Source organism: Mobula hypostoma, chromosome 30 (assembly GCF_963921235.1).
Source record: "Mobula hypostoma chromosome 30, sMobHyp1.1, whole genome shotgun sequence".
Classification (NCBI taxonomy): Eukaryota; Metazoa; Chordata; class Chondrichthyes; order Myliobatiformes; family Myliobatidae; genus Mobula; species Mobula hypostoma.
The window spans coordinates 7,504,359-7,529,234 of record NC_086126.1 but is presented as its reverse complement, the minus strand read 5'-3'; the positions used below and the strand labels follow the sequence as shown (position 1 = coordinate 7,529,234).

Below are 24,876 nucleotides of genomic sequence, written 5' to 3'. Positions count from 1 at the left end.
CCTCCCCCTCTCTCCCCTCTCCCCTCTCTCCCCTCTCCCCTCTCTCCCCTCTCTCCCCTCCCTCCCCTCCCCCCTCCCCCTCCCTCCCCTCTCCCCTCTCCCCTCCCTCCCCTCCTCTCTCTCTCCCCTCCTCCCTCTCTCCCCTCCCTCCCCTCTCCCCTCTCCCCTCTCCCCTCCCTCCCCTCTCTCCCCTCCCTCCCCTCCCTCCCCTCCCTCCCCTCTCTCCCCTCCCCTCTCCCCTCCCCTCTCTCCCCTCCCCTCTCTCCCTCTCCCCTCTCTCCCCTCCCCTCTCTCCCCTCCCCTCCCCTCCCCTCCCCTCCTCCCTCTCTCCCTCCCCCTCTCTCCCCTCCCCCTCTCTCCCCTCCCCCTCTCTCCCCTCCCCCTCTCTCCCCTCCCCCTCTCTCCCCTCCCCCTCTCTCCCCTCCCCCTCTCTCCCCTCCCCCTCTCTCCCCTCCCCTCCCTCCCCTTTGTCCCAACCCCCCTCCCTCCCCTCCACCCTCTCTCCCCTCTGAACATAAGAAATAGGAGCAGGAGTCGGCCATCCGGCCCATCGAGCCTGCCCCGCCATTCAATAAGATCATGGCTGATCTGTCTGTAAACTCAGCTCCATCCACCTGCCTTTTCCCCATAACTCTTAATTCCCCTACTATGTAAAAATCTATCTAACTGTATCTTAAATATATTTAGTGAAGAAGCCTCAACTGCTTCCCTGGGCAGAGAATTCCACAGATTCACCACTCCCTTGGAAAAACAGTTTCTCCTCATCTCCGTGCTAAATCTTTTCCCCTGAATCTTGAGGCAATGTCCCCTAGTTCTAGTCTCACCTACCAATGGAAACAACTTTCCTACTTCTATCTTATCTATCCCTTTCAAAGTTTTGTATGTTTCTATAAGATCCCTTCTCATTCTTCCGAACTTCAGAGAGTACAGTCCCAGGCAACTCAATCTCTCCTCATAGTTTAACCTCTTCATCCCTGGAATCAACCTGGTGAACCTCCTCTGCACTACCTCCAAAGCCAGTATATTCTTCCTCAAGTATGGAGACCAGAACTGCACACAGTACTCCAGGTGCGGCCTCACCAGTAGATTATGAAGACATGCAGTCCTTTTTATTGTCATTTAGTAATGCATGCATTAAGAAATGATACAATATTTCCTCCGGTGTGATATCACAGAAACACAGGACAGACTAAGACTGAAAAAACTAACAAAACCACATAATTATAACATATAGTTACAACAGTGTAACAATACCATAACTTGATGAAGAAGTCCATGAGCACAGTAAAAGTTCAAAGTCTCTCAAATGTCCCACATCTCACGCAGACGGGAGAAGGAAGAAAAACTCTCCCTGCCATGCTCGACCACAATCCGACTCTGAGTCACCGAAAACTTCGAGCTCTGATCAGCTCTCCGACACCGAGTACTGAGCGCCGTCTCTGTCCGAACGATTCGACCTCGTTCTGGGTCGCCAAAAGCAGGCAAGGCCGGGGATTTTGAGGCCTACCCTCCGAATGATTCCCGACCGCGTAGTAACGACAGCAGCGAACTGCCGTTTCAGAAATTTCTCCAGATGTTCCTCTGTGCTTTCACGTCCATTCTCCATCAAATCAGAATTGTCCACGGCCCCTATTTAATGGATACGATATCATTTTTCACCGGCGGGCTGCGCTGCTCTCTCTCCTCCCGCCGTATTTGCCCTGTACAGTTAGGCTTTGGTGGAACATTCTTCTCCAGAGACGCTGCCTGACCTGTTGAGTTCCTCCAGCATTCTCTATCCTGCTCCGGTTGAAGCCCAAGTAGTGAGCCTCAGCTTTGACACTGCCTTACACGGGAGCTCCCTGTGCAATCAGGCGCTCGGTTGTTTGGGCCGGATTCTATGCCGGAGGCACTCACCCACCCCCCATCCTCGGAGCTCCCTTGGCCCCCACTCAGCTATGACTGGGGACCGCGAGCGATGAGTGAACTTGTGCTTGCGTGGGGGATTTCACTATGCAGAAAGAAAGGTGGATATGGCCCAGACCATCACAGGTAAAGCCCTCCCCACCGTGGGAAAAATCAGGTTGGTGCTGGATTCCAAAAGAAGGAATTTGTCGAATGCCTGTGAGAAGGCTTTTAAGAGCGGCTTGTGGTTGGGACCACCAGGGGAAAGACAAATCTGGATTGGGTGTTGTGTAATAAACTAGATTTGATTAGTGAGCTGAAGGTAAAGGAACCCTCAAGAGCCAGTGATCATAATATGATAGAATGCCTGAGAGGGAGAAGCTGAAATCAGATGTATATGTATTACAGAGGAGTAAAGGGGATTACAGAGTCATGAGAGAGGAGTTGGCCAAAGTTGATTGGAAGGGAACACTAGCAGGGATGACAGCAGAACAGCAATGACTGGAATTTCTGGGAGCAATTCCGAAGGCGCCGGATGGATTCATCCCACAGAAGGAGGATACACTACTGTGGCTGACAAGGGAAGTTAAAGAGAGCTTAAAGCAAAAGAGAGAGATCTCTGCCCTCCGGCTCCTGTCTGTAACTGGTTCGACTTGTTTGCCGGGCCGAGGCAGCAAGATAAAACAATCCCCAGTGACTGCTAGCACAGGCCAGACCCTGCCCAGGCAGAGACACGCGCCTGTTTTATAGCAAGTGTGCTAAATGTATTCTCTTGATTTCCAGCTTAGGAGGGAATCACTGGGGATTGTTCCACTTTGCAGTCAAAGGAGACTTGCAAGGATGTTGCCTGGATTGGGGAGCGTGCCTTATGAGAACAGGTTGAGTGAACTCGGCCTTTTCTCCTTGGAGCGACGGAGGATGAGAGGTGACCTGATAGAGGTGTATAAGATGATGAGAGGCATTGGTTGTGTGGATAGTCAGAGGCTTTTTCCCAGGGCTGAGATAGCTAACAAGAGGAGGCACAGTTTTAAGGTGCTTGGAAGTAGGTATAGAAAGGATGTCAGGGTTAAGTCTTTCACACAGAGAGTGGTGGGTGCGTGGAATGCACTGCCAGTGAAGGTGGTAGAGGTAGATACAATAGGGGCTTTTAAGAGACTCTTAGATAGGTACATGGAGCTTAGAAAAATAGAGGGCTATGCGGTGGGGAAATTCTAGGCAGTTTCTAGAGTAGGTTACATGGTCGGCACAGCATTGTGGGCCGAAGGGCCTGTAATGTGCTGTAGATTTCTATGTTCTAAACAGAAGGACTACTAGGAAGTACGTTGTTTTTAACCCAGCCATTCAGGCAACTAAAGTCTTGCTACTGCGGTACACAGTCCAGTGTGACCGTACCATCAGACTGAGAGAGAAAATGGATCGGCCATGATGAAATGGCAGAGCAGACTCGATGGGCCAAATGGCCTAATTCTTCTTGGGTCATCGCCTTTTGAAGGTTTCCTCGACGCCACCCTGGGATACGTTTTCTCGCTGGCATTCACGGTAGAGCAGGAAATACAATAGAATCACTAAGAAAAAAACTAACAAGCAACCAGTGTTCTAAACGCGGTCTTGCCTCAAAACTTGAGGAGAAGGTGTCGTGTGCCGAGGGCAGGTTGGTAAGAGGGCGCCAGCGAGTAGCGACATGTTTCAACAGCTCACAAAACTCCGGGATATTCTGCTTCTTCTAGATACACTTCTGAACTGTGATCATCTGCAGCCTGTAATTTCCCTCCTGAGGACGCATTTTTAAGCCGACTAACCGATTTGGCGCTTTTTGCGACCTCCTGGGGGATCCGGCGTGGGCGAGAGCAGAGATCATCGCTGTGGGGTGGCGGTGTCGATTCCCGATGGCGGAACACGAACCCGTGGTCGGCGCCGCTGCTCCGCACTGGTTAAAGCACCGAGCGAGGTTAAAATCGTGGAGGACGAGAGCGGAAAACGATGGCACCTCACCGGTCTCCCTCTCTTCTCGCTGCTGCCATTAGGCGGGAGGTGCAGGAGCCTTGGGCCTTAAGCTGCTGGGTGGGGACGGCTTGTTCCCCGGCAGCCATCAGGCCCTGGACCGGTTTCACTCCCCTCTGCACTGAAATGTCTCCGTGCCTATGGCCTGTATCAGGCCCTGGACCGGTTTCACTCCCCTCAGCACTGAAATGTCTCCGTGCCTATGGCCTGTATCAGGCCCTGGACCGGTTTCACTCCCCTCAGCACTGAAATGTCTCCGTGCCTATGGCCAGTATCAGGCCCTGGACCGGTTTCACTCCCCTCAGCACTGAAATGTCTCCGTGCCTATGGCCTGTATCAGGCCCTGGACCGGTTTCACTCCCCTCAGCACTGAAATGTCTCCGTGCCTATGGCCTGTATCAGGCCCTGGACCGGTTTCACTCCCCTCAGCACTGAAATGTCTCCGTGCCTATGGCCTGTATCAGGCCCTGGACCGGTTTCACTCCCCTCAGCACTGAAATGTCTCCGTGCCTATGGCCTGTATCAGGCCCTGGACCGGTTTCAGTCCCCTCAGCACTGAACTGACTCTGTGACTGTGGCCTGTATCAGGCCCTGGACCGGTTTCACTCCCCTCAGCACTGAAATGTCTCCGTGCCTATGGCCAGTATCAGGCCCTGGACCGGTTTCACTCCCCTCAGCACTGAACTGACTCTGTGACTGTGGCCTACAGCCTTCGGGCCCTGGACAGGCTTCACTCCCCTCAGCACTGAACTGTCTCCGTGCCTGTGGCCTACAGCAATCGGGCCCTGGACCGGCTTCACTCGCGTCAGCAGTCCATGACTGTGGACTCAGTTTTGCTGTCTCTGCAGTTCAAGTTCTGTGTGTTATTTGCTTACTTTTCGTTGTTTGCCCGAGTTGTTCTTTGCGATCCAAACGCATAAAGGCCGTAGCTTACAGCCCTTTTATTAAGGGTCACAAGAACTAAGACGATGAGGGGGAGGCTCGGTAGCGTGGCGGTCAGCACAACGCTGTACGGCGCCAGCGGCCCGGGTTCGGTTTCCCGCCACTGCCTGTGAGGTGTTTGTATGCTCCCTCCCCATGACCGTGTGGGTTTCGTCCCACAGTCCGGTCGGTAGGCTAATTGGCCGTCGTAAATTGGTCCCGCGATTAGGCCAGGAGGTTGCTAGGCGATGCGTCTCGAAGGACTGGGAGTGGGGGGCCTATTCCGCGCAGTATCTGACTAAATAAGTAAATAGACAGATCGATCGATAGATAAATAAACAAGCAAGCATGAGGAGAGAGATTTTTTTTAAAAAAGAGACCAGGGAAACAGAGAGAACAAAGATGGTCTGGTCTTCTTCTTATCAGACCACTGATAACAGTAAATTCCATTGACATTACAACAGATAACAGTAATTGAGGAGAAGGCCCTTCTGGTCCTTTGAACTAGGCCGCCCCAGCAACCCCCAACAAACCCGCTGAACCCCTCACCCAAGCACGGGAATGGCCAATTAACCTATCCCAGTGCGTCGTTGGACTGTGGGAGGAAACCGGAGCACCCAGGGGAAACCCACGGGGGGGCGGGGCGTGGAAACATACAGAGACTCCCAACGCAACGGCGCCAGAATTGAACTCTGAACTCTGAACTCTGGGGCACCCCGAGCCCAAACAGCGTCACGCCAGCCACCCAGCTGCCATTAAATGGCCAGACTCAAGTAACGCCCGCCACTAAAGCCAAGAGATTTCCAGAAAAATTCAGAGGCGACTGTGACCACTGAGAAACACACTGAACACTCGCCTGCATGGTGCAGAGGTGATAATTTCGGTGATTCTAGGTGACTTTGGTTATCCATATGTGATTCATATGTAGATTTTATCCTTACTTTTATAAGTTATTGTGTGTTATACATGTATTACGTTAGCTAGAATGCCTTACACCCTGGTCTGGAGAAAACATCCCAATTGATGGTATACAGAGGTCAAAGGTTCATTTTATTGTGAACGTACGATACAACTCTGGTATCTGTCTTCTCCAAATAGCCATGAAATGCAGAAAATCTATGAGGGTTGTTGAAAGAAAAGACATCAACTTCCCCACCCAGCATGAAAAAGAGTAAGAAACAAAATTTGCAAACAACCCCCCCCCCGCACAAAATACTAACAGGTTGCCAACGTGGAAAATGGCAGCCCGACATCAAAAATCCCAAACACCCCCTCCCTCACAAAATACAGCAGTGACAATAACATCAATTCCCCAACCCCCTCCCTCACAAAATAAAGCAGTGACAATAACATCAATTCCCCAACCCCCTCCCTCACAAAATAAAACAGTGACCTCAAATCTCCAACCCCCTCCCTCGCAAAAAATACAGCGACGTGTATATAGTTAAATGACAATAAACTTGATTTGATTATATGAACCACCAACAATCATAACAAAGTTAAACTAAAAGAGGTTTGCTCTGTGTAGCCCCTCGTTCACTACCTGCCCTTGTGTTTCCTGTCAGACATCCGGCACCCCGAGGAGCTGTCCCTCCTCAGACCAGTGGATGACCCCAGTCAGAAGAAGAAGAAGAAAGACCAGGAGAACGAGCAGGAGGAGGTGGTGGACCTGGAGAAATTTGCGTTGCCTCAGGGCTCAAAGAGTAAGAACAGCAGGGTTTGGTCTCTTCAAGACTGACTGAAAGTGAGCGGGCACACAAGCATGCACGCACGCACTCTCACTCACTCACTCACACACACTGTGTCACACTCTCTCACAGTCACACACATCCACTCACAGACACTCACAGTCACTCACACTCATTCACACACTCACACACAAACACACACACACATGCACACGCACACACACACACACTCACACTCATACTCTCACACACACTCACACACTCACTCTCACACACACACACACTGTCACACTCTCTCACAGTCACTCACACATTCACTCACAAACACTCACAGTCACTCACACTCACATTCACACACAAACACAAACACACACACACACACACACACACACACAAGCCAGTCAGAATCTGATCAAAACCTCCCCCCATGAATCCCACCACCAGCACCACATACACTTCACTGAGCATCACCTAGTGAACGAGCACTCTGCCTCTGTATATAAATTGTGTTTTAAAGGGTTGCTTTTCTGTTTTACTATGGGTGGTAAGGTCGTGTAGTGGTTAGGGTTATGCTGGCAGTGACTCCCTGCCACTGTCTGTAAGAAGATTGTATCTTCTCCCTCCGTGACCACATTCTTTCCTCCCCCGTTCCAAAGACGTATGGATTGCTGGGTTAACTGGTCACGTGCAAGCTCGTTGTGCTGGAAGGACCAGTTACCATGCTGTTTCTCTCTACATGAAAAAGATATTCATTATGTTTATTTAATTATTTATTGAGCGACAACGCGGAACAGCCCCTCTCAGCCCTTCAAGGCGCGCCGCCAAATCACGGGACAATTTACAATGACCAACTGACCTACCGACCGGTGGAGACTGCCCTCCTTCCCCGCAGTAACCTTTATGTGACTCCAGACGCAATGTCATGAGTTACCTTTAACAGTTCAGGGACAGTTTTCCAGAAGAGGGTTTCACTTTTGACTGGAGAGCGCGGTCCTGACAAAGGGACTCAGTCCGAAACTCTTGACTGTTTATTCTCCTCCACGGACGCTGCCCGACCTGCTGAGTTGCTCCAGCGTCACGTGTCACTTCGGGCTGGTGCCCAGCAGGTGGCGGTACCGAGCTGACGGACTCAGCGTTGCCACCTGCAGGCGGCAGCAGGAATTGTGGCCGCGGCGAGAGACCCTCCGACAACGTCCCCGACTCTTTTAAAAAGCTTTGCGATTCTCCTCTCGCTCCCCCCTATCCGTGTCAAATTTCACCAGAGGATTTGTGAGTGTGCAGGTCTATTTTAATTGTGGAGGGTAACGCAGCGAGGGAGCGGGTGGGCGTGGCCAGACCTGAACATGAGTGAAAAGTGGGGGGTGGCAGAGTCGTCCCTCGCTCCATTCCTAATTCCCCCCTCTGCCCTGCCCACCCACTTCTCAACCCCTCCCACTCCCCTACGCGTCCCTCCCTCTCCTTTTCAGGCAAACTCCCCTTCACCTCTCATTTTCCCTCCCCTTCCTTGTCGCGCTCTCAACCCTTCCCCATGAGCTCCCTTCCCCACGCATACACTCCCCACCACCCTTCTCCCTCCTCTCCCCTTTCCCTCTCCTCTCTCTCCCCTCCTCTTTCCTCCCTCCACTTCCCCTCTCTTGCCCCCTCTCTCTCCCCCCACCCCCTCTCACCCCTCCTCTCCTCCCTCTCCTCTTTCCCCCTCCACCCTCACCCTTTCCTCTCTATCCCCTACTCTACCTCCCCACTCTACCCCCCTTTTCTGCCCTCTGCCCTCTCACCCCTCCCCTCTGCTCTCCCCCTTCCGCCGTTACTCTCCTGCCCTCACACTTCCCCCGCTCCGCCCCTGCCCTCCCCCCTCCCCACCCACACTGCCCAGTTGCCGGGTGCGCGGTGGGGAGTCTCTCCGCCATGTCTGACCCATGTCCTCCGCACAGACCAGCGATACCACCACCCGAACGGAGTGCACTACCTGCGCGAGACGGAGGAGGGGGAGGCTGGCTACCGGATCCTGGCCGTCAGCCAGCCCAACGTGGCGCCCGAGGTGCTGGCGAAGATGAGCCGGCCCAGCTCCGTGGTCGACAAGGCCCAGATCCACAGCAGGTGAGGTGTCCTCCCCGGGGAGGGGGCTTCCAAACGCTGACGTGCGGGCGGACGGGAGCCCGGGGAGGGCAGGGGGAGGTGAAGTGAGGAGGGAAGGGAAGGAGTTGGGGGCGGGGAAACACTGAACCCTCTTGGCACAGAAGGTCAGATCCTTTTGTGGTTGGAGTCCCATTTACAGCGACTGCCTGTCCCCTCAAAATGCCCTCCTTTCCTCCCTCCGTCCGTCCCCTCACCCCGGGAACAAAAGGGCGAACGTATGAGCAGCATTTTGTGGCTCGGGGCCTGAACTCGCTGGAGCTTAGAGGAAAGATGGGGCGAAACCCATTGAAAGAGCAGATGTGGGGAAGAGTCTAGGGCCAAAGGAATAGAGGGACGCCAATTTAGACCGGAGGTGAGGAGGAATTTCTTTAGCCAGAGGTGGTGAATCTGTGGAATTCGTTGCCACAGGCAGCTGAGGAGGCCAGGTCATTGGGTATATTTAAAACTGAGGTTGATAGGTTCTTCATTAGTCAGGGCGTCAAAGGTTACGGGGAGAAGGCAGGAGAATGGGGTCGAGAGGGATAATAAATCTGCCCTGATGGAATGGAGGAGCAGACTCGATGAGCCCAGAGGCTTGATTCTGCTCCTGTGTCTTATGGTGTTATGATGTGGCCTCCTCACCCTGTGTCTCCCACCCCGCCCCCCCCCCACCCTGTTCATTCCTCAGGTGGCTGGACTCCTCCCGTTCGCTCATGTCTCAGGGTATCAAGGAGAACGACCGGCTTCTGCTGCGCTTCAAGTATTTCAGCTTCTACGACCTGGACACCAAGGTAAAAGGCCTCAAGAGGGTGAGGTGGGAGAGGGGCTCGCCTCACAGACTGTGGTAAGCTTCCACTGATTTGGCGAGTCCCTAAAATATGTCCTTTCCAGAGGACACATCTCCAAATTCCGGCAATCTCTCCCCCTTCCCTCCTCCTCTCTTTTTCCATCCCCCTCCCCCAACCCTTGCTCACCTCTCACACCTTCTCTCACGATCCCCTCCGCCAAGTTCCCCTCCTCCTTCCCACAGGAACATAGAAAATAGGTGCAGGAGTAGGCCATTCGGCCCTTCGAGCCTGCACCGCCATTCAGTATGATCATGGCTGATCATCCAACTCAGAACCCTCTACCTGCCTTCTCTCCATACCCCCTGATCCCTTTAGCCACAAGGGCCATATCTAACTCCCTCTTAAATATAGCTAACGAACTGGCCTCAACTGTTTCCTGTGGCAGAGAATTCCACAGATTCACCACTCGCTGTGTGAAGAAGTTTTTCCTCATCTTGGTCCTAAAAGGTTTCCCCTTTATCCTCAAACTGTGACCCCTCGTTCTGGACTTCCCCAACATCGGGAACAATCTTCCTGCATCTAGCCTGTCCAATCCCTTTAGGATTTTATATGTTTCAATCAGATCCCCCCTCAATCTTCTAAATTCCAACGAGTATAAGCCTAGTCAATCCAGTCTTTCATCATATGAAAGTCTTGCCATCCCAGGAATCAATCTGGTGAACCTTCTTTGTACTCCCTCTATGGCAAGGATGTCTTTCCTCAGATGAGGGGACCAAAACTACACACAGTACTCCAGGTGTGGTCTCACCAAGGCCTTGTACAACTGCAGTAGTACATCCCTGCTCCTGTACTCGAATCCTCTTGCTATAAATGCCAGCATACCATTCGCCTTTTTCACTGCCTGCTGTACCTGCATGCCCACTTTCAATGACTGGTGTATAATGACACCCAGGTCTCGTTGCACCTCCCCTTTTCCTAATCGGCCACCATTCAGATAATAATCTGTTTTCCTATTTTTGCCACCAAAGTGGATAACTTCACATTTATCCACATTAAATTGCATCTGCCATGAATTTGCCCACTCACCCAACCTATCCAAGTCACCCTGCATCCTCTTAGCATCCTCCTCACAGCTAACACTCTCCTCTCCCATCGGATTCCTCCTTCTTCAGCCTTTTACCTTTTCCACCAGTCGCCCCCTGCTCCCAGCTTCTCATTTCGTCCCACCTTCGCTCTCACCTGGTCTCACCTATCACCTGTCAGCTCGCGCCCTTTCCCCACCTCCCCACCCTCTCATTCTGGCTTCTGCCCCCTTCCTGTCCAGTCCCGATGAAGGGACTCGACCAAAAACAGTCAACTCTGGAGACAGCTTATCTACAGATGTCTACTATAAGTCTACGGACTCTCACAGCTACCTGGACTATTCCCCTTCCCACCCTGTCTCTTGCAAAAATGCCATCCCTTTCTCGCAATTCCTCCGTCTCCGACGCATCTGCTCTCAGGATGAGGCTTTTCATTCCAGGATGAAGGAGATGTCTTCCTTTTTTAAAGAAAGGGACTTCCCTTCCTCCACCATCAACTTTGCTCTCAAACACATCTCTCCCATTTCACGTACATCTGCTCTCACTCCATCCTCCCGCCACCCCACCAGGAATAGGGTTCCCCTGGTCCTCACCTACCACCCCACCAGCCTCCGGATCCAACAGAATTGTATGTAACTTCCGCCACCTCCAGCAGGATCCCACCACTAAACACATCTTTCCCTCCTCCCCCCTTCTCTGCTTTCCGCAGGGATCGCTCCCTACGCAACTCATTTGTCCATTTGTCCCCCTCCATCCCTTCCCACCCATCTCCATCCTGGCACTTATCCTTGTAAGCGGAACAAGTGCTACACATGCCCTTACACTTCCTCCCTCACTATCATTCAGGGCCCAAGACAGTCCTTCCAGGTGAGGCGACACTTCACCTGTGAGTCGGCTGGGGTGATATACTGCGTCCGGTGCTCCTGATGTGGCCTTCTATACATTGGCGAGACCCGACGCAGACTGGGAGATCATTTCGCAGAACACCTACGCTCTGTCCGCCAGAGAAAGCAGGATCTCCCAGTGGCCACACATTTTAATTCCACATCCCATTCCCATTCTGATATGTCTATCCACGGCCTCCTCTACTGTAAAGATGAAGCCACACTCAGGTTGGAGGAACAACACCTTATATTCTATCTGGGTAGCCTCCAACCTGATGGCATGAACATTGACTTCTCTAACTTCTGCTAATACCCCACCTCCCTCTTGTACCCCATCCATTATTTATTTATATACACACTTTCCTTTTCTCTCTGTCCTCTCTCTCCTTTTTCTCCCTCTGTCCCTCTGAATATACCCCTTGCCCATCCTCTGGTTCCCCCCCCCCCCTTTTCCTTCTCCCTGGACCTCCTGTCCCATGATCCTGTCATATCCCCTTTGCCAATCACCTGTCCAGCTCTTGGCTCCATCCCTCCCCCTCCTGTCTTCTCCTATCATTTCGGATCTCCCCCTCAAATCTCTTACTAGCTCTTCCTTCAAATAGTCCTGACGAAGGGTCCCGGCCCGAAACGTCAACTGTACCTCTTCCTAGAGATGCTGCCTGGCCTGCTGCGTTCACCAGCAACTTTGATGTGTGTTACTTGAATTTCCAGCATCTGCAGATTTCCTCGTGTCTGTGTTTCTTCCCCCTCTGTAGACACTGCCTGACCTGCTGAGTTTCTCCAGCACTTTGTGAATGTGTGTAGCCCTTTGCAAATCCCCGCTGTTATCCCTTTGGTCTGTCAATGCCCCTCGCCCACGAGTTTCCCCGTCCCTTCACTGTCTGCTTCCCGCTGGTGGTCTCCAGGCTGCCCTGGAGAGGGCGCCATTTTGACAGCGCGTGGTAATACGGATCTTTGCCACTGGGGGGCAGTCACTCACCAGCTCACACGTGCCCCTCTGGTTCAGTCGGAGAAGTGTTTCCTTCCCCCCTCACCAGCTTCTGTCCCTCGCCCTGCAGTACGACGTGGTGAGGATTAACCAGCTGTACGAGCAGGCCAGGTGGGCGGTCCTTCTGGAGGAGATCGAGTGCACAGAGGAGGAAATGATGATGTTCGGAGCTCTGCAGGTACGAATTAAAATAGAGAGTAGCTCCCTCCACACCGTCCCATCACACACTCCCGGGGTCAGACACAGAGTGAAGCTCCCTCTACATTGTCCCATCACACACTCCCGGGGTCAGACACAGAGTGAAGCTCCCTCCACACCGTCCCATCACACACTCCCGGGGTCAGACACAGAGTGAAGCTCCCTCTACATTGTCCCATCACACACTCCCGGGGTCAGACACAGAGTGAAGCTCCCTCCACACCGTCCCATCACACACTCCCGGGGTCAGACACAGAGTGAAGCTCCCTCTACATTGTCCCATCACACACTCCCGGGGTCAGACACAGAGTGAAGCTCCCTCTACATTGTCCCATCACACACTCCCGGGGTCAGACACAGAGTGAAGCTCCCTCCACACTGTCCCATCACACACTCCCGGGGTCAGACACAAAGTGAAGCTCCCTCCACACCGTCCCATCACACACTCCCGGGGTCAGACACAGAGTGAAGCTCCCTCTACATTGTCCCATCACACACTCCCGGGGTCAGACACAGAGTGAAGCTCCCTCCACACCGTCCCATCACACACTCCCGGGGTCAGACACAGAGTGAACTTCCCTCCGCACCGTCTCATCACACACTCCCGGGGTCAGACACTGAGTGAAGCTCCCTCCGCACCGTCCCATCACACACTCCCGGGATCAGACACAGAGTGAAGCTCTTTCCGCACCGCCCCATCACACACTCCCGGGATCAGACACAGAGTGAAGCTCCCTCCGCACCGTCCCATCACACACTCCCGGGGTCAGACACAGAGTGAAGCTCCCTCCACACCGTCCCATCACACACCCCCGGGGTCAGACACAGAGTGAAGCTCCCTCCGCACCTCCCATCACACTCTCCCGGGGTCAGACACAGAGTGAAGCTCCCTCCACACCGTCCCATCACACACTCCCTGGGGTCAGACACAGAGTGAAGCTCCCTCTACATTGTCCCATCACACACTCCCGGGGTCAGACACAGAGTGAAGCTCCCTCTACATTGTCCCATCACACACTCCCGGGGTCAGACACAAAGTGAAGCTCCCTCCACACTGTCCCATCACACACTCCCGGGGTCAGACAGAAAGTGAAGCTCCCTCCACACCGTCCCATCACACACCCCCGGGGTCAGACACAGAGTGAAGCTCCCTCTACATTGTCCCATCACACACTCCCGGGGTCAGACACAGAGTGAAGCTCCCTCTACATTGTCCCATCACACACTCCCGGGGTCAGACACAAAGTGAAGCTCCCTCCACACTGTCCCATCACACACTCCCGGGGTCAGACACAAAGTGAAGCTCCCTCCACACCGTCCCATCACACACCCCTGGGGTCAGACACAGAGTGAAGCTCCCTCCGCACCTCCCATCACACTCTCCCGGGGTCAGACACAGAGTGAAGCTCCCTCCACACCGTCCCATCACACACTCCCGGGGTGAGACACAGAGTGAAGCTCCCTCCACACCGTCCCATCACACACTCCCTGGGGTCAGACACAGAGTGAAGCTCCCTCTACATTGTCCCATCACACACTCCCGGGGTCAGACACAGAGTGAAGCTCCCTGTACCCAGTCTGGTCAGATCTCCCTGGATGAGGTCAATCTGGATCGGACACCCTCCAGCTGTGCCCTGTCACCAGGCAGCAGACTGGATAAGATCAGGGTCTGTTCTCACTGCTGATCCTGACGTCAGGCATCGACCGGGTGATCCGGACGAGTCTGTAACGTGGGGTGGGGGGCTCGGGCTGCCAGTCCTGATGGTGTTTCATCTTGTCCGTAACCAGTACCACATAAACAAGTGCTCGCAGTCGGGGGATATCGAGGAAACCCAGAAGGACTCAGACCTGGATGAGGTGGAGGCCGCACTTTCCACTCTGGAGGTGAAGCTGGAGGGATCGAACCCAAAGGATGTCCTGGTAAAGGGGATTTTGCTGCTCCTGCCCCTCTGTAATCATGTGTCTCTGTTACTTTCGTGTTACTGTGTGCACACGTGCGTCTGTTTGTGTGTGAGACCCTGTGAGAGTCAGTGTGAGTGTGTGTGTGGGACCGTCCCCCAGTGAGGGTCAGTGTGTGTGTGGAACCGTCCCCCAGTGAGGGTCAGTGTGTGTGTGGAACCGTCCCCCAGTGAGGGTCATTGTGTGTGTGGGACCATCCCCCAGTGAGGGTCATTGTGTGTGTGGGACCATCCCCCAGTGAGGGTCAGTGTGTGGGTGGGACCGTCCCCCAGTGAGGGTCAGCGTGTGAGTGTGGAACCGTCCCCCAGTGAGGGTCAGTGTGTGAGTGTGGAACCGTCCCCCAGTGAGGGTCATTGTGTGTGTGGGACCGTCCCCCAGTGAGGGTCATTGTGTGTGTGGGACCGTCCCCCAGTGAGGGTCAGTATGTGTGTGACCGTCCCCAGTGAGGGTCAGTGTGTGTGTGGAACCGTCCCCCAGTGAGGGTCAGTGTGTGAGTGTGGAACCGTCCCCCAGTGAGGGTCATTGTGTGTGTGGAACCGTCCCCCAGTGAGGGTCAGTGTGTGTGTGGAACCGTCCCCCAGTGAGGGTCAGTGTGTGTGTGGAACCGTCCCCCAGTGAGGGTCATTGTGTGTGTGGGACCGTCCCCCAGTGAGGGTCAGTGTGTGTGTGTGTGTGGGACCATTCCCCAGTGAGGGTCAGTGTGTGTGTGGAACCGTCCCCCAGTGAGGGTCAGTGTGTGTGTGTGTGGGTCCATCCCCCAGTGAGGGTCAGTGTGTGTGTGTGTGACCGTCCCCCAGTGAGGGTCAGTGTGTGTGTGTGTGGGACCGTCCCCCAGTGAGGGTCAGTGTGTGTGTGTGTGACTGTTCCCCAGTGAGGGTCAGTGTGTGTGTGGGACCGTCCCCCAGTGAGGGTCAGTGTGTGTGTGGGACTGTCCCCCAGTGAGGGTCAGTGTGTGAGTGTGGAACCGTCCCCCAGTGAGGGTCAGTGTGTGTGTGGAACCGTCCCCCAGTGAGGGTCAGTGTGTGTGTGTGTGTGGGACCATTCCCCAGTGAGGGTCAGTGTGTGTGTGGAACCGTCCCCCAGTGAGGGTCAGTGTGTGTGTGTGTGTGACCGTTCCCCAGTGAGGGTCAGTGTGTGTGTGTGTGTGTGTGTGTGTGACCGTCCCCCAGTGAGGGTCAGTGTGTGTGTGTGTGGGACCGTCCCCCAGTGAGGGTCAGTGTGTGTGTGTGGGATCGTCCCCCAGTGAGGGTCAGTGTGTGTGTGTGGAACCGTCCCCCAGTGAGGGTCAGTGTGTGAGTGTGTGTGTGGGACCGTCCCCCGGTGAGGGTCAGTGTGTGTGTGTGTGTGTGGGACCATCCCCCAGTGAGGGTCAGTGTGTGTGTGGGACCGTCCCCCAGTGAGAGTCAGTGTGTGTGTGTGTGACTGTTCCCCAGTGAGGGTCAGTGTGTGTGTGACTGTTCCCCAGTGAGGGTCAGTGTGTGTGTGTGGGACTGTCCCCCAGTGAGGGTCAGTGTGTGTGGGAGACCGTCCCCCAGTGAGGGTCAGTGTGTGTGTGTGGGACTGTCCCCCAGTGAGGGTCAGTGTGTGTGGGAGACCGTCCCCCAGTGAGGGTCAGTGTGTGTGGGACCGTCCCCCAGTGAGGGTCAGTGTGTGTGTGTGTGTGTGGGACCGTCCCCCAGTGAGGGTCAGTGTGTGTGGGACCATCCCCCAGTGAGGGTCAGTGTGTGTGTGTGGGACCATCCCCCAGTGAGGGTCAGTGTGTGTGGGACCATCCCCCAGTGAGGGTCAGTGTGTGTGTGTGGGACCATCCCCCAGTGAGGGTCAGTGTGTGTGTGTGGGACCGTCCCCCAGTGAGGGTCAGTGTGTGTGTGTGGGACCATCCCCCAGTGAGGGTCAGTGTGTGTGTGGGACTGTCCCCCCGTGAGGGTCAGTGTGTGTGGGACCATCCCCCAGTGAGGGTCAGTGTGTGTGTGTGGGACTGTCCCCCAGTGAGGGTCAGTGTGTGTGTGTGAGACCGTCCCTCAGTGAGGGTCAGTGTGAGTGTGTGTGGGTGGGACCGTCCCCCAGTGAGGGTCAGTGTGTGTGTGTGTGTGGGACAGTCCCCCAGTGAGGGTCAGTGTGTGTGTGTGTGTGTGGGACCGTCCCCCAGTGAGGGTCAGTGTGTGTGTGGGACCATCCCCCAGTGAGGGTCATTGTGAGTGTGTGTGGGACCGTCCCCCAGTGAGGGTCAGTGTGAGTGGGACCGTCCCCCAGTGAGGGTCAGTGTGTGTGTGGGACTGTCCCCCAGTGAGGGTCAGTGTGTGTGTGTGGGACCGTCCCCCAGTGAGGGTCAGTGTGTGTGTGGGACCGTCCCCCAGTGAGGGTCAGTGTGTGTGTGTGTGTGACTGTTCCCCAGTGAGGGTCAGTGTGTGTGTGTGACCGTCCCCCAGTGAGGGTCAGTGTGTGTGTGGGACCGTCCCCCAGTGAGAGTCAGTGTGTGTGTGTGTGTGACTGTTCCCCAGTGAGGGTCAGTGTGTGTGGGACCATTCCCCAGTGAGGGTCAGTGTGTGTGTGTGTGTGTGTGTGTGTGTGTGACTGTTCCCCAGTGAGGGTCAGTGTGTGTGTGGGACTGTCCCCCAGTGAGGGTAAGTGTGTGTGGGACCGTCCCCCAGTGAGGGTCAGTGTGTGTGTGTGGGACCGTTCCCCCAGTGAGGGTCAGTGTGTGTGTGTGTGTGACTGTTCCCCAGTGAGGGTCAGTGTGTGTGTGTGGGACCATCCCCCAGTGAGGGTCAGTGTGTGTGTGTGTGTGACTGTTCCCCAGTGAGGGTCAGTGTGTGTGTGTGGGACTGTCCCCCAGTGAGGGTAAGTGTGTGTGGGACCGTTCCCCCAGTGAGGGTCAGTGTGTGTGGGACCGTCCCCCAGTGAGGGTCAGTGTGTGTGGGACCGTCCCCCAGTGAGGGTCAGTGTGTGTGTGTGTGTGTGTGTGACTGTCCCCCAGTGAGGGTCAGTGTGTGTGTGTGTGTGTGTGTGTGTGTGTGTGTGTGTGTGACCGTCCCCCGGTGAGGGTCAGTGTGTGTGTGTGTGTGACCGTCCCCCAGTGAGGGTCAGTGTGTGTGTGTGTGTGTGTGTGTGTGTGTGTGTGTGACTGTTCCCCAGTGAGGGTCAGTGTGTGTGTGTGACTGTTCCCCAGTGAGGGTCAGTGTGTGTGTGTGGGATCGTCCCCCAGTGAGGGTCAGTGTGTGTGTGTGGGACCGTTCCCCAGTGAGGGTCAGTGTGTGTGTGTGTGTGTGTGTGTGACTGTCCCCCAGTGAGGGTCAGTGTGTGTGTGTGTGACTGTTCCCCAGTGAGGGTCAGTGTGTGTGTGTGTGGGACCGTCCCCCAGTGAGGGTCAGTGTGTGTGTGTGTGACTGTTCCCCAGTGAGGGTCAGTGTGTGTGTGTGTGTGTGTGTGTGTGTGTGTGTGTGACTGTTCCCCAGTGAGGGTCAGTGTGTGTGTGTGTGTGTGTGGGACCATCCCCCAGTGAGGGTCAGTGTGTGTGTGTGTGTGTGTGTGTGTGTGTGTGTGTGACTGTCCCCCAGTGAGGGTCAGTGTGTGTGTGTGTGACCCATCCCCCAGTGAGGGTCAGTGTGTGTGTGTGTGGGACCGTCCCCCAGTGAGGGTCAGTGTGTGTGTGTGTGACTGTTCCCCAGTGAGGGTCAGTGTGTGTGTGTGTGGGACCGTCCCCCAGTGAGGGTCAGTGTGTGTGTGTGGGACCGTCCCCCAGTGAGGGTAAGTGTGTGTGTGACCGTCCCCCAGTGAGGGTCAGTGTGTGTGTGACCGTCCCCCAGTGAGGGTCAGTGTGTGTGGGAGACCGTCCCCCAGTGAGGGTCAGTGTGTGTGGGACCGTCCCCCAGTGAGGGTCAGTGTGTGTGGGACCGTCCCCCAGTGAGGGTCAGTGTGTGTGTGGGACCGTCCCCCAGTGAGGGTCATTGTGAGTGTGTGTGGGACCGTCCCCCAGTGAGGGTCATTGAGTGTGTGTGGGACCGTCCCCCAGTGAGGGTCAGTGTGTGTGTGTGGGACCGTCCCCCAGTGAGGGTCAGTGTGTGTGTGACCGTCCCCCAGTGAGGGTCAGTGTGTGTGTGGGACCGTCCCCCAGTGAGGGTCAGTGTGTGTGGGACCGTCCCCCAGTGAGGGTCAGTGTGTGTGTGGGACCGTCCCCCAGTGAGGGTCATTGTGAGTGTGTGTGGGACCGTCCCCCAGTGAGGGTCATTGTGAGTGTGTGTGGGACTGTCCCCCAGTGAGGGTCAGTGTGTGTGTGTGGGACCGTCCCCCAGTGAGGGTCAGTGTGTGTGGGACCGTCCCCCAGTGAGGGTCAGTGTGTGTGGGACCGTCCCCCAGTGAGGGTCAGTGTGTGTGTGTGTGTGTGTGACCGTCCCCCAGTGAGGGTCAGTGTGTGTGTGTGTGTGTGTGTGTGTGTGTGTGTGTGTGTGTGTGACCGTCCCCCGGTGAGGGTCAGTGTGTGTGTGTGTGTGACCGTCCCCCAGTGAGGGTCAGTGTGTGTGTGTGTGGGACCGTCCCCCGGTGAGGGTCAGTGTGTGTGTGTGTGTGACCGTCCCCCAGTGAGGGTCAGTGTGTGTGTGGGACCGTCCCCCGGTGAGGGTCAGTGTGTGTGGGACCGTCCCCCGGTGAGGGTCAGTGTGTGTGGGACCATCCCTCAGTGAGGGTCAGTGTGTGTGTGTGTGTGTGTGGGACCGTCCCCCAGTGAGGGTCAGTGTGTGTGTGTGTGTGTGTGTGTGTGTGTGACTGCCCCCTAGTGAGGGTCAGTGTGTGTCTGTGGGACCGTCCCCCAGTGAGGGTCAGTGTGTGTGTGACAGTCCCCCAGTGAGGGTCAGTGTGTGTGGGAGACCGTCCCCCAGTGAGGGTCAGTGTGTGTGTGGGACCGTCCCCCAGTGAGGGTCAGTGTGAGTGTGGGACCGTCCCCCAGTGAGGGTCAGTGTGTGTGTGGGACCGTCCCCCAGTGAGGGTCAGTGTGTGTGTGATCGTCCCCCAGTGAGGGTCAGTGTGTGTGTGATCGTCCCCCAGTGAGGGTCAGTGTGTGTGGGAGACCGTCCACCAGTGAGGGTCAGTGTGTGTGGGAGACCGTCCCCCAGTGAGGGTCAGTGTGTGTGGGAGACCGTCCCCCAGTGAGGGTCAGTGTGTGTGGGAGACCGTCCCCCAGTGAGGGTCAGTGTGTGTGTGGGACCGTCCCCCAGTGAGGGTCAGTGTGTGTGTGATCGTCCCCCAGTGAGGGTCAGTGTGTGTGTGGGACCGTCCCCCAGTGAGGGTCAGTGTGTTTGTGGGTTTTATAGTTGCTATCTGAAATGTGATTAAGGGGAGGGAGGGTGCAGTGAAGATTCACAGGGACGTTGTCAGTACTGGAGGGATTGTGTCTCAAGGGGAGACCAGATCAGTTGGGATTGTTTCCAAGGAATGAAGAAGGTTCAAAGGTGACCTGAGAGAGACTTGTAAGATCATGAGGGCAGGAGGGACAGACCTTGTCCCAGGGGAGTGCAGTCTAAAACCATGGGAGATTGGTTTAGAGTGAGTTCGGACAGATTTAAAAGGACTTGAGTGGGTTTCTCTGCATGGAGGGCGTTGGGTACAAACAGCAAGCTGGAAGTGACGTAGCTGAGTACAGTTACAATGATTGAAAGACATTTGGGTTGGTACGTGGAGATGAAAGGTTTAGAGCAGGGTTTTTTTAATGCCATGGATGGACCAATAACATCAAGCAAGGACTCTGAGGACCCCAGGGCGGGGAATGGGCCACGTGCAGCTGACTTGGGCACTTAGTCAGAATGGGTGAGTGGGCCCTTGGGGCTTGTTTCCATCTCTGACTCTCCTGGACAGCTTGTGTTGGGAGTGACTTTGAGTGAACATAGAACATCGAAATCTACAGCACCTTACAGTGCCAACCACGTAACCTACTCTAGAAACTGTCTAAAATTACCCTACCGCACAGCCCTCTATTTTCCCAAGCTCCATGTACCTACCTGAGAGCCTCTTAAAAGACCCTATCGTATCCATCTCCACCACCGCCGCCCGCAGCCCATTCCACGCACCCACCACTCTGTGTGAAAAATTTATCCCTCGTACCTACTTCCAAGCACCTTAAAACGATGCTCCCTTGTGTTAGCCATTTCAGCCCTGGGGAAAAGCCTCTGACTATTCCACACGATCAATGCCTCTCATCATCTTATACACCTCTATCAGGTCACCTCTCATCCTCCGTTGCTCCAAGGAGAAAAGGCCGAGTTCACTCAACCTATTCTCATAAGGCATGCTCCCCAATCCAGGCAACATCCCTGTGAATCTCCTCTGCACCCTTTCTACAGTATCCACATCCTCCCTATAGTGAGGTGACCAGAACTGAACACAGTCCTCCAAGTGGGTTTTAACTAAGGTCTTATATAGCTGTAACGTTACCCCATGGCTCTTGAACCCGAAGAGTGGGATGTTTCCAAATTGAATGGCCCAGCAGGATGTCTCACTGGCGATGGGGAACGAATGGGGGTTGGTGTTGGGGTGGGGAGTGGGGGAATGTGGGAAAGAAACATGGTCCGGGAAATGCTAAAGAATTCCGACCTCCTCCTCTCCAGGACAGCATCACCTCGATTCCGGAGCTACGAGACAACCTCAAGCTCTTCAGGTAGGTCGGCCCTCGTGGCGGGGGGAGGTAGCGCCAGTCCGGGAAGGAGGTCCAGACCCAGTCCGATGTGAGAACGTTAACAGGAGATGAGTGTTTGGTAGGGAGTGTTGACACTGGTCTGTCCTCCCCATTACACCCTGAGCTCAACCATTGCCCCAGTGACTCGTTCAGTCTCCTGATCCCTCCCGTGACCATTCCCCCTCTCTGTAATGTCGGAGTAACTGCAGCCAATAATAAAATTAAATTAAATAACCAAAATACCTGGACGCAGAACACACACACTCATACGACTCAAACCTACTTTATATCTTACTTGTGCACAAGAAGAACAGCATAGACCCAGTCACTCACACTGTTCTCAAGTCAGAACAGTGAACTGCTATTTTTATACAGAATTGACTTATCAGTTACAGATATTGAACACTGTAAATCGCATATGTTCGAATTTCTTACTTGCGAGATCAATCGCCATTCACAATAGAGGTGTTACAGTCAAACGAAATTTCAAGCAGACAGCCGATGATATTTTGAAGTTAGTAAGGACAATAAAAGTGTTAAAAGTTCATTAAAACTTCAAGCGGACAGCTGATGATATTTTGAAGTTACTAAAGACAGAGGTGTCAAAGTCAATCGAAACTTCGAGCGGAAAGCCGCTGATATTTTAAAGTTAGCAAAGTAGGAGCCAGAGGGGGTTACAGAGACAGGGAGGGGTGTAGGGGCTGGAGGGGGTTACAGAGACAGGGAGGGGTGTAGGGGCCAGAGGGGGTTACAGAGACAGGGAGGGGTGCAGGGGCCAGAGGGGGTTACAGAGACAGGGAGGGGTGTAGGAACTGGAGGGGGTTACAGAGATGGGGAGGGATGTAGGGGCTGGAGGGGGTTACAGAGACGGGTAGGGGTGTAGGGGTCAGAGGGGGTTACAGAGACTGGGAGAGGTGTAGGGGATGGAGGGGTTTACAGAGACGGGGAGGGGTGTAGGGGCCGGAGGGGGTTACAGAGATGGAGAGGGGTGTAGGGGCCGGAGGGGTTACAGAGACGGGGAGGTGTGTTGGGGCCGGAGGGGGTTACAGAGACAGGGAGGGGTATAGGGGCCGGAGGGGGTTACAGAGACGGGGATGGGTGTAGGGGATGGAGGGGGTTACAGAGACAGGGAGGGGTGTGGGGGCCAGAGGGGGTTACAGAGACGGGGGGGGTGTAGGGGCCGGAGTGGGTTATAGAGACAGGGAGGGGTGTAGGGACCGGAGTGGGTTGTAGAGACAGGGAGGGGTGTAGGGGCCAGAGTGGGTTACTGAGACAGGGAGGGGTGTAGGGGCTGGAGTGGGTTATAGAGACAGGGAGGGTTGTAGGGACCGAAGTGGGTTATAGAGACAGGGAGGGGTGTAGGGACTGGAGGGGGTTACAGAGATGGGGAGGGATGTAGGGGCCGGAGGGGGTTACAGAGATGGGTAGGGGTGTAGGGGTCAGAGCGGGTTACAGAGACGGGGAGAGGTGTAGGGGATGGAGGGGGTTACAGAGACGGGGAGGGGTGTAGGGGCTGGAGGGGGTTACAGAGACAGGGATGGGTGTAGGGGATGGAGGGGGTTACAGAGACAGGGAGGGGTGTGGGGGCCAGAGGGGGTTACAGAGACGGGGGGGTGTAGGGGCCGGAGTGGGTTACAGAGACAGGGAGGGGTGTAGGGACCGGAGGGGGTTACAGAGACGGGGAGGGGTGTAGGGGCCAGAGGGGGTTACAGAGAGGAGGAGGGGTGTAGGGGCCGGAAGGGGTTACAGAGACGGGGAGGGGTGTAGGGGCCGGAGGGGGTTACAGAGACGGGGAGGGGTGTAGGGGCCGGAGGGGGTTACAGAGAGGGGGAGGGGTGTAGGGGCCGGAGGGGGTTACAGAGACGGGGAGGGGTGTAGGGGCCGGAGGGGGTTACAGAGAGGGGGAGGGGTGTAGGGGCCGGAGGGGGTTACAGAGACGGGGAGGGGTGTAGGGGCCAGAGGGAGTTATAGAGACGGGGAGGGGTGTAGGGGCCGGAGGGGGTTACAGAGACAGGGAGGGGTGTAGGGACCGGAGTGGGTTATAGAGACAGGGAGGGGTGTAGGGGCCGGAGGGGGTTACAGAGACGGGGAGGGGTGTAGGGACCGGAGTGGGTTATAGAGACAGGGAGGGGAGCAGGGGCCCAATTCACAGCAATTAACCCACCCGCGCACCTTTGGGATTTGGGAAGAGACCGGAGCATGGTGGGGAGACCCACGCGGTCACAAACTCCGCACACAAACAGTGCTGGAGGCCGGGATTGAACTTGGCTCTCCGGGACTCCGAACCAGCGGGTCTTCTTGCTACGTTATCGCGGCCAGTGATCTCGGGACACCCTCCCGGGATTTACTGAGGTCCAGGAGGCCGGACCGGCCTAACATCTGGTCGCAAGTTTTCCACAAGCGGGGAGGGTGCAGGTAGATGGTGGACTTAAACCTCTTTATTGCCTCACAGGCCCAAGAAGCTAACACTGAAGGCCTACAAGCAGTACTGGTGTATATTCAAAGAGATGACAGTATCCTGTTATAAAAATCCAGAGTCATTTGGCGAGCCAATTCACCAGATGAACCTCAAAGGTGAGCCCATTCCAGCCCTTTCTTTGTGTGGAGCTTTTCATTGGTTCTGTTATATTTCTTTGTTCTACTGTGAAAGCCCGCAAGAAAATGAATCTCAGGGTAGTTTTGAGGAAATCTTCAAAAGGCAGTATCCATAAGATACTGGAGCAAAATTAGGCCATTTGGCCCATCGAGTCTGCCAGTCATTGGCCAATCCATTTTCCCTCTCAGTTTTTATGGGGATTCCGGGTACGGTCACACTGGACTGTCGACCACAGTAGCAAGACTTCTGTTGCCTGAATGGCCGGTTGAAAACAATGTACTTCTCACTAGTCCCTCTATTAGACTGCTCAGCCTAGACCATCCTAAGTTGGAAATCAAGAGAACACGTTTAGAAACGTAGAAACATAGAAAATAGGTGCAGGAGTAGGCCATTCGGCCCTTCGAGTCTGCACCGCCATTCAGTACGATCATGGCTGATCATCCAACTCAGAACCCTGTACCTGTCATCTCTCCGTACCCCCTGATCCCTTTAGCCACAAGGGCCATATCTAACTCCCTCTTAAATATAGCCAATGAACTGGCCTCAACTGTTTCCTGTGGCAGAGAATTCCACAGATTCACCATCCTCTGTGTGAAGAAGTTTTTCCTAATCTCGGTCCTAGAAGGCTTCCCCTTTATACTCAAACTGTGACCCCTCGTTCTGGACTTCCCCAACATCGGGAACAATCTTCCTGCATCTAGCCTGTCCAATCCCTTTAGGATTTTATACGTTTCAATCAGATCCCCCCTCAATCTTCTAAATTCCAACGAGTATAAGCCTCGTTCATCCAGTCTTTCATCATATGAAAGTCCTGCCATCCCAGGAATCAATCGTGAACCTTCTTTGTACTCCCTCTATGGCAAGGATGTCTTTCCTCAGATGAGGGGACCAAAACTGCACACAGTACTCCAGGTGTGGTCTCACCAAGGCCTTGTACAACTGCAGTAGTACCTCCCTGCTCCTGTACTCGAATCCTCTCGCTATAAATGCCAGCATACCATTCGCCTTTTTCACCGCCTGCTGTACCTGCATGCCCACTTTCAATGACTGGTGTATAATGACACCCAGGTCTCGTTGCACCTCCCCTTTTTCTAATCGGCCACCATTC

At 54.9% G+C, this 24,876-nt stretch overlaps 1 protein-coding gene across 1 annotated transcript in view; it reads left to right on the top strand.

The window, feature by feature from the left end:
* Positions 1-24,876, top strand: part of LOC134339546 (fermitin family homolog 3-like) — a 93,257-nt gene that overhangs the window by 56,648 nt on the left and 11,733 nt on the right. Inside the window, exons 4-10 of the mRNA XM_063036159.1 lie at positions 6,372-6,509; positions 8,426-8,591; positions 9,298-9,400; positions 12,422-12,529; positions 14,338-14,469; positions 21,105-21,154; positions 23,625-23,746. Coding sequence (XP_062892229.1) covers positions 6,372-6,509; positions 8,426-8,591; positions 9,298-9,400; positions 12,422-12,529; positions 14,338-14,469; positions 21,105-21,154; positions 23,625-23,746 — 819 coding nt within the window. The remainder of the gene's footprint in view (positions 1-6,371; positions 6,510-8,425; positions 8,592-9,297; positions 9,401-12,421; positions 12,530-14,337; positions 14,470-21,104; positions 21,155-23,624; positions 23,747-24,876) is intronic.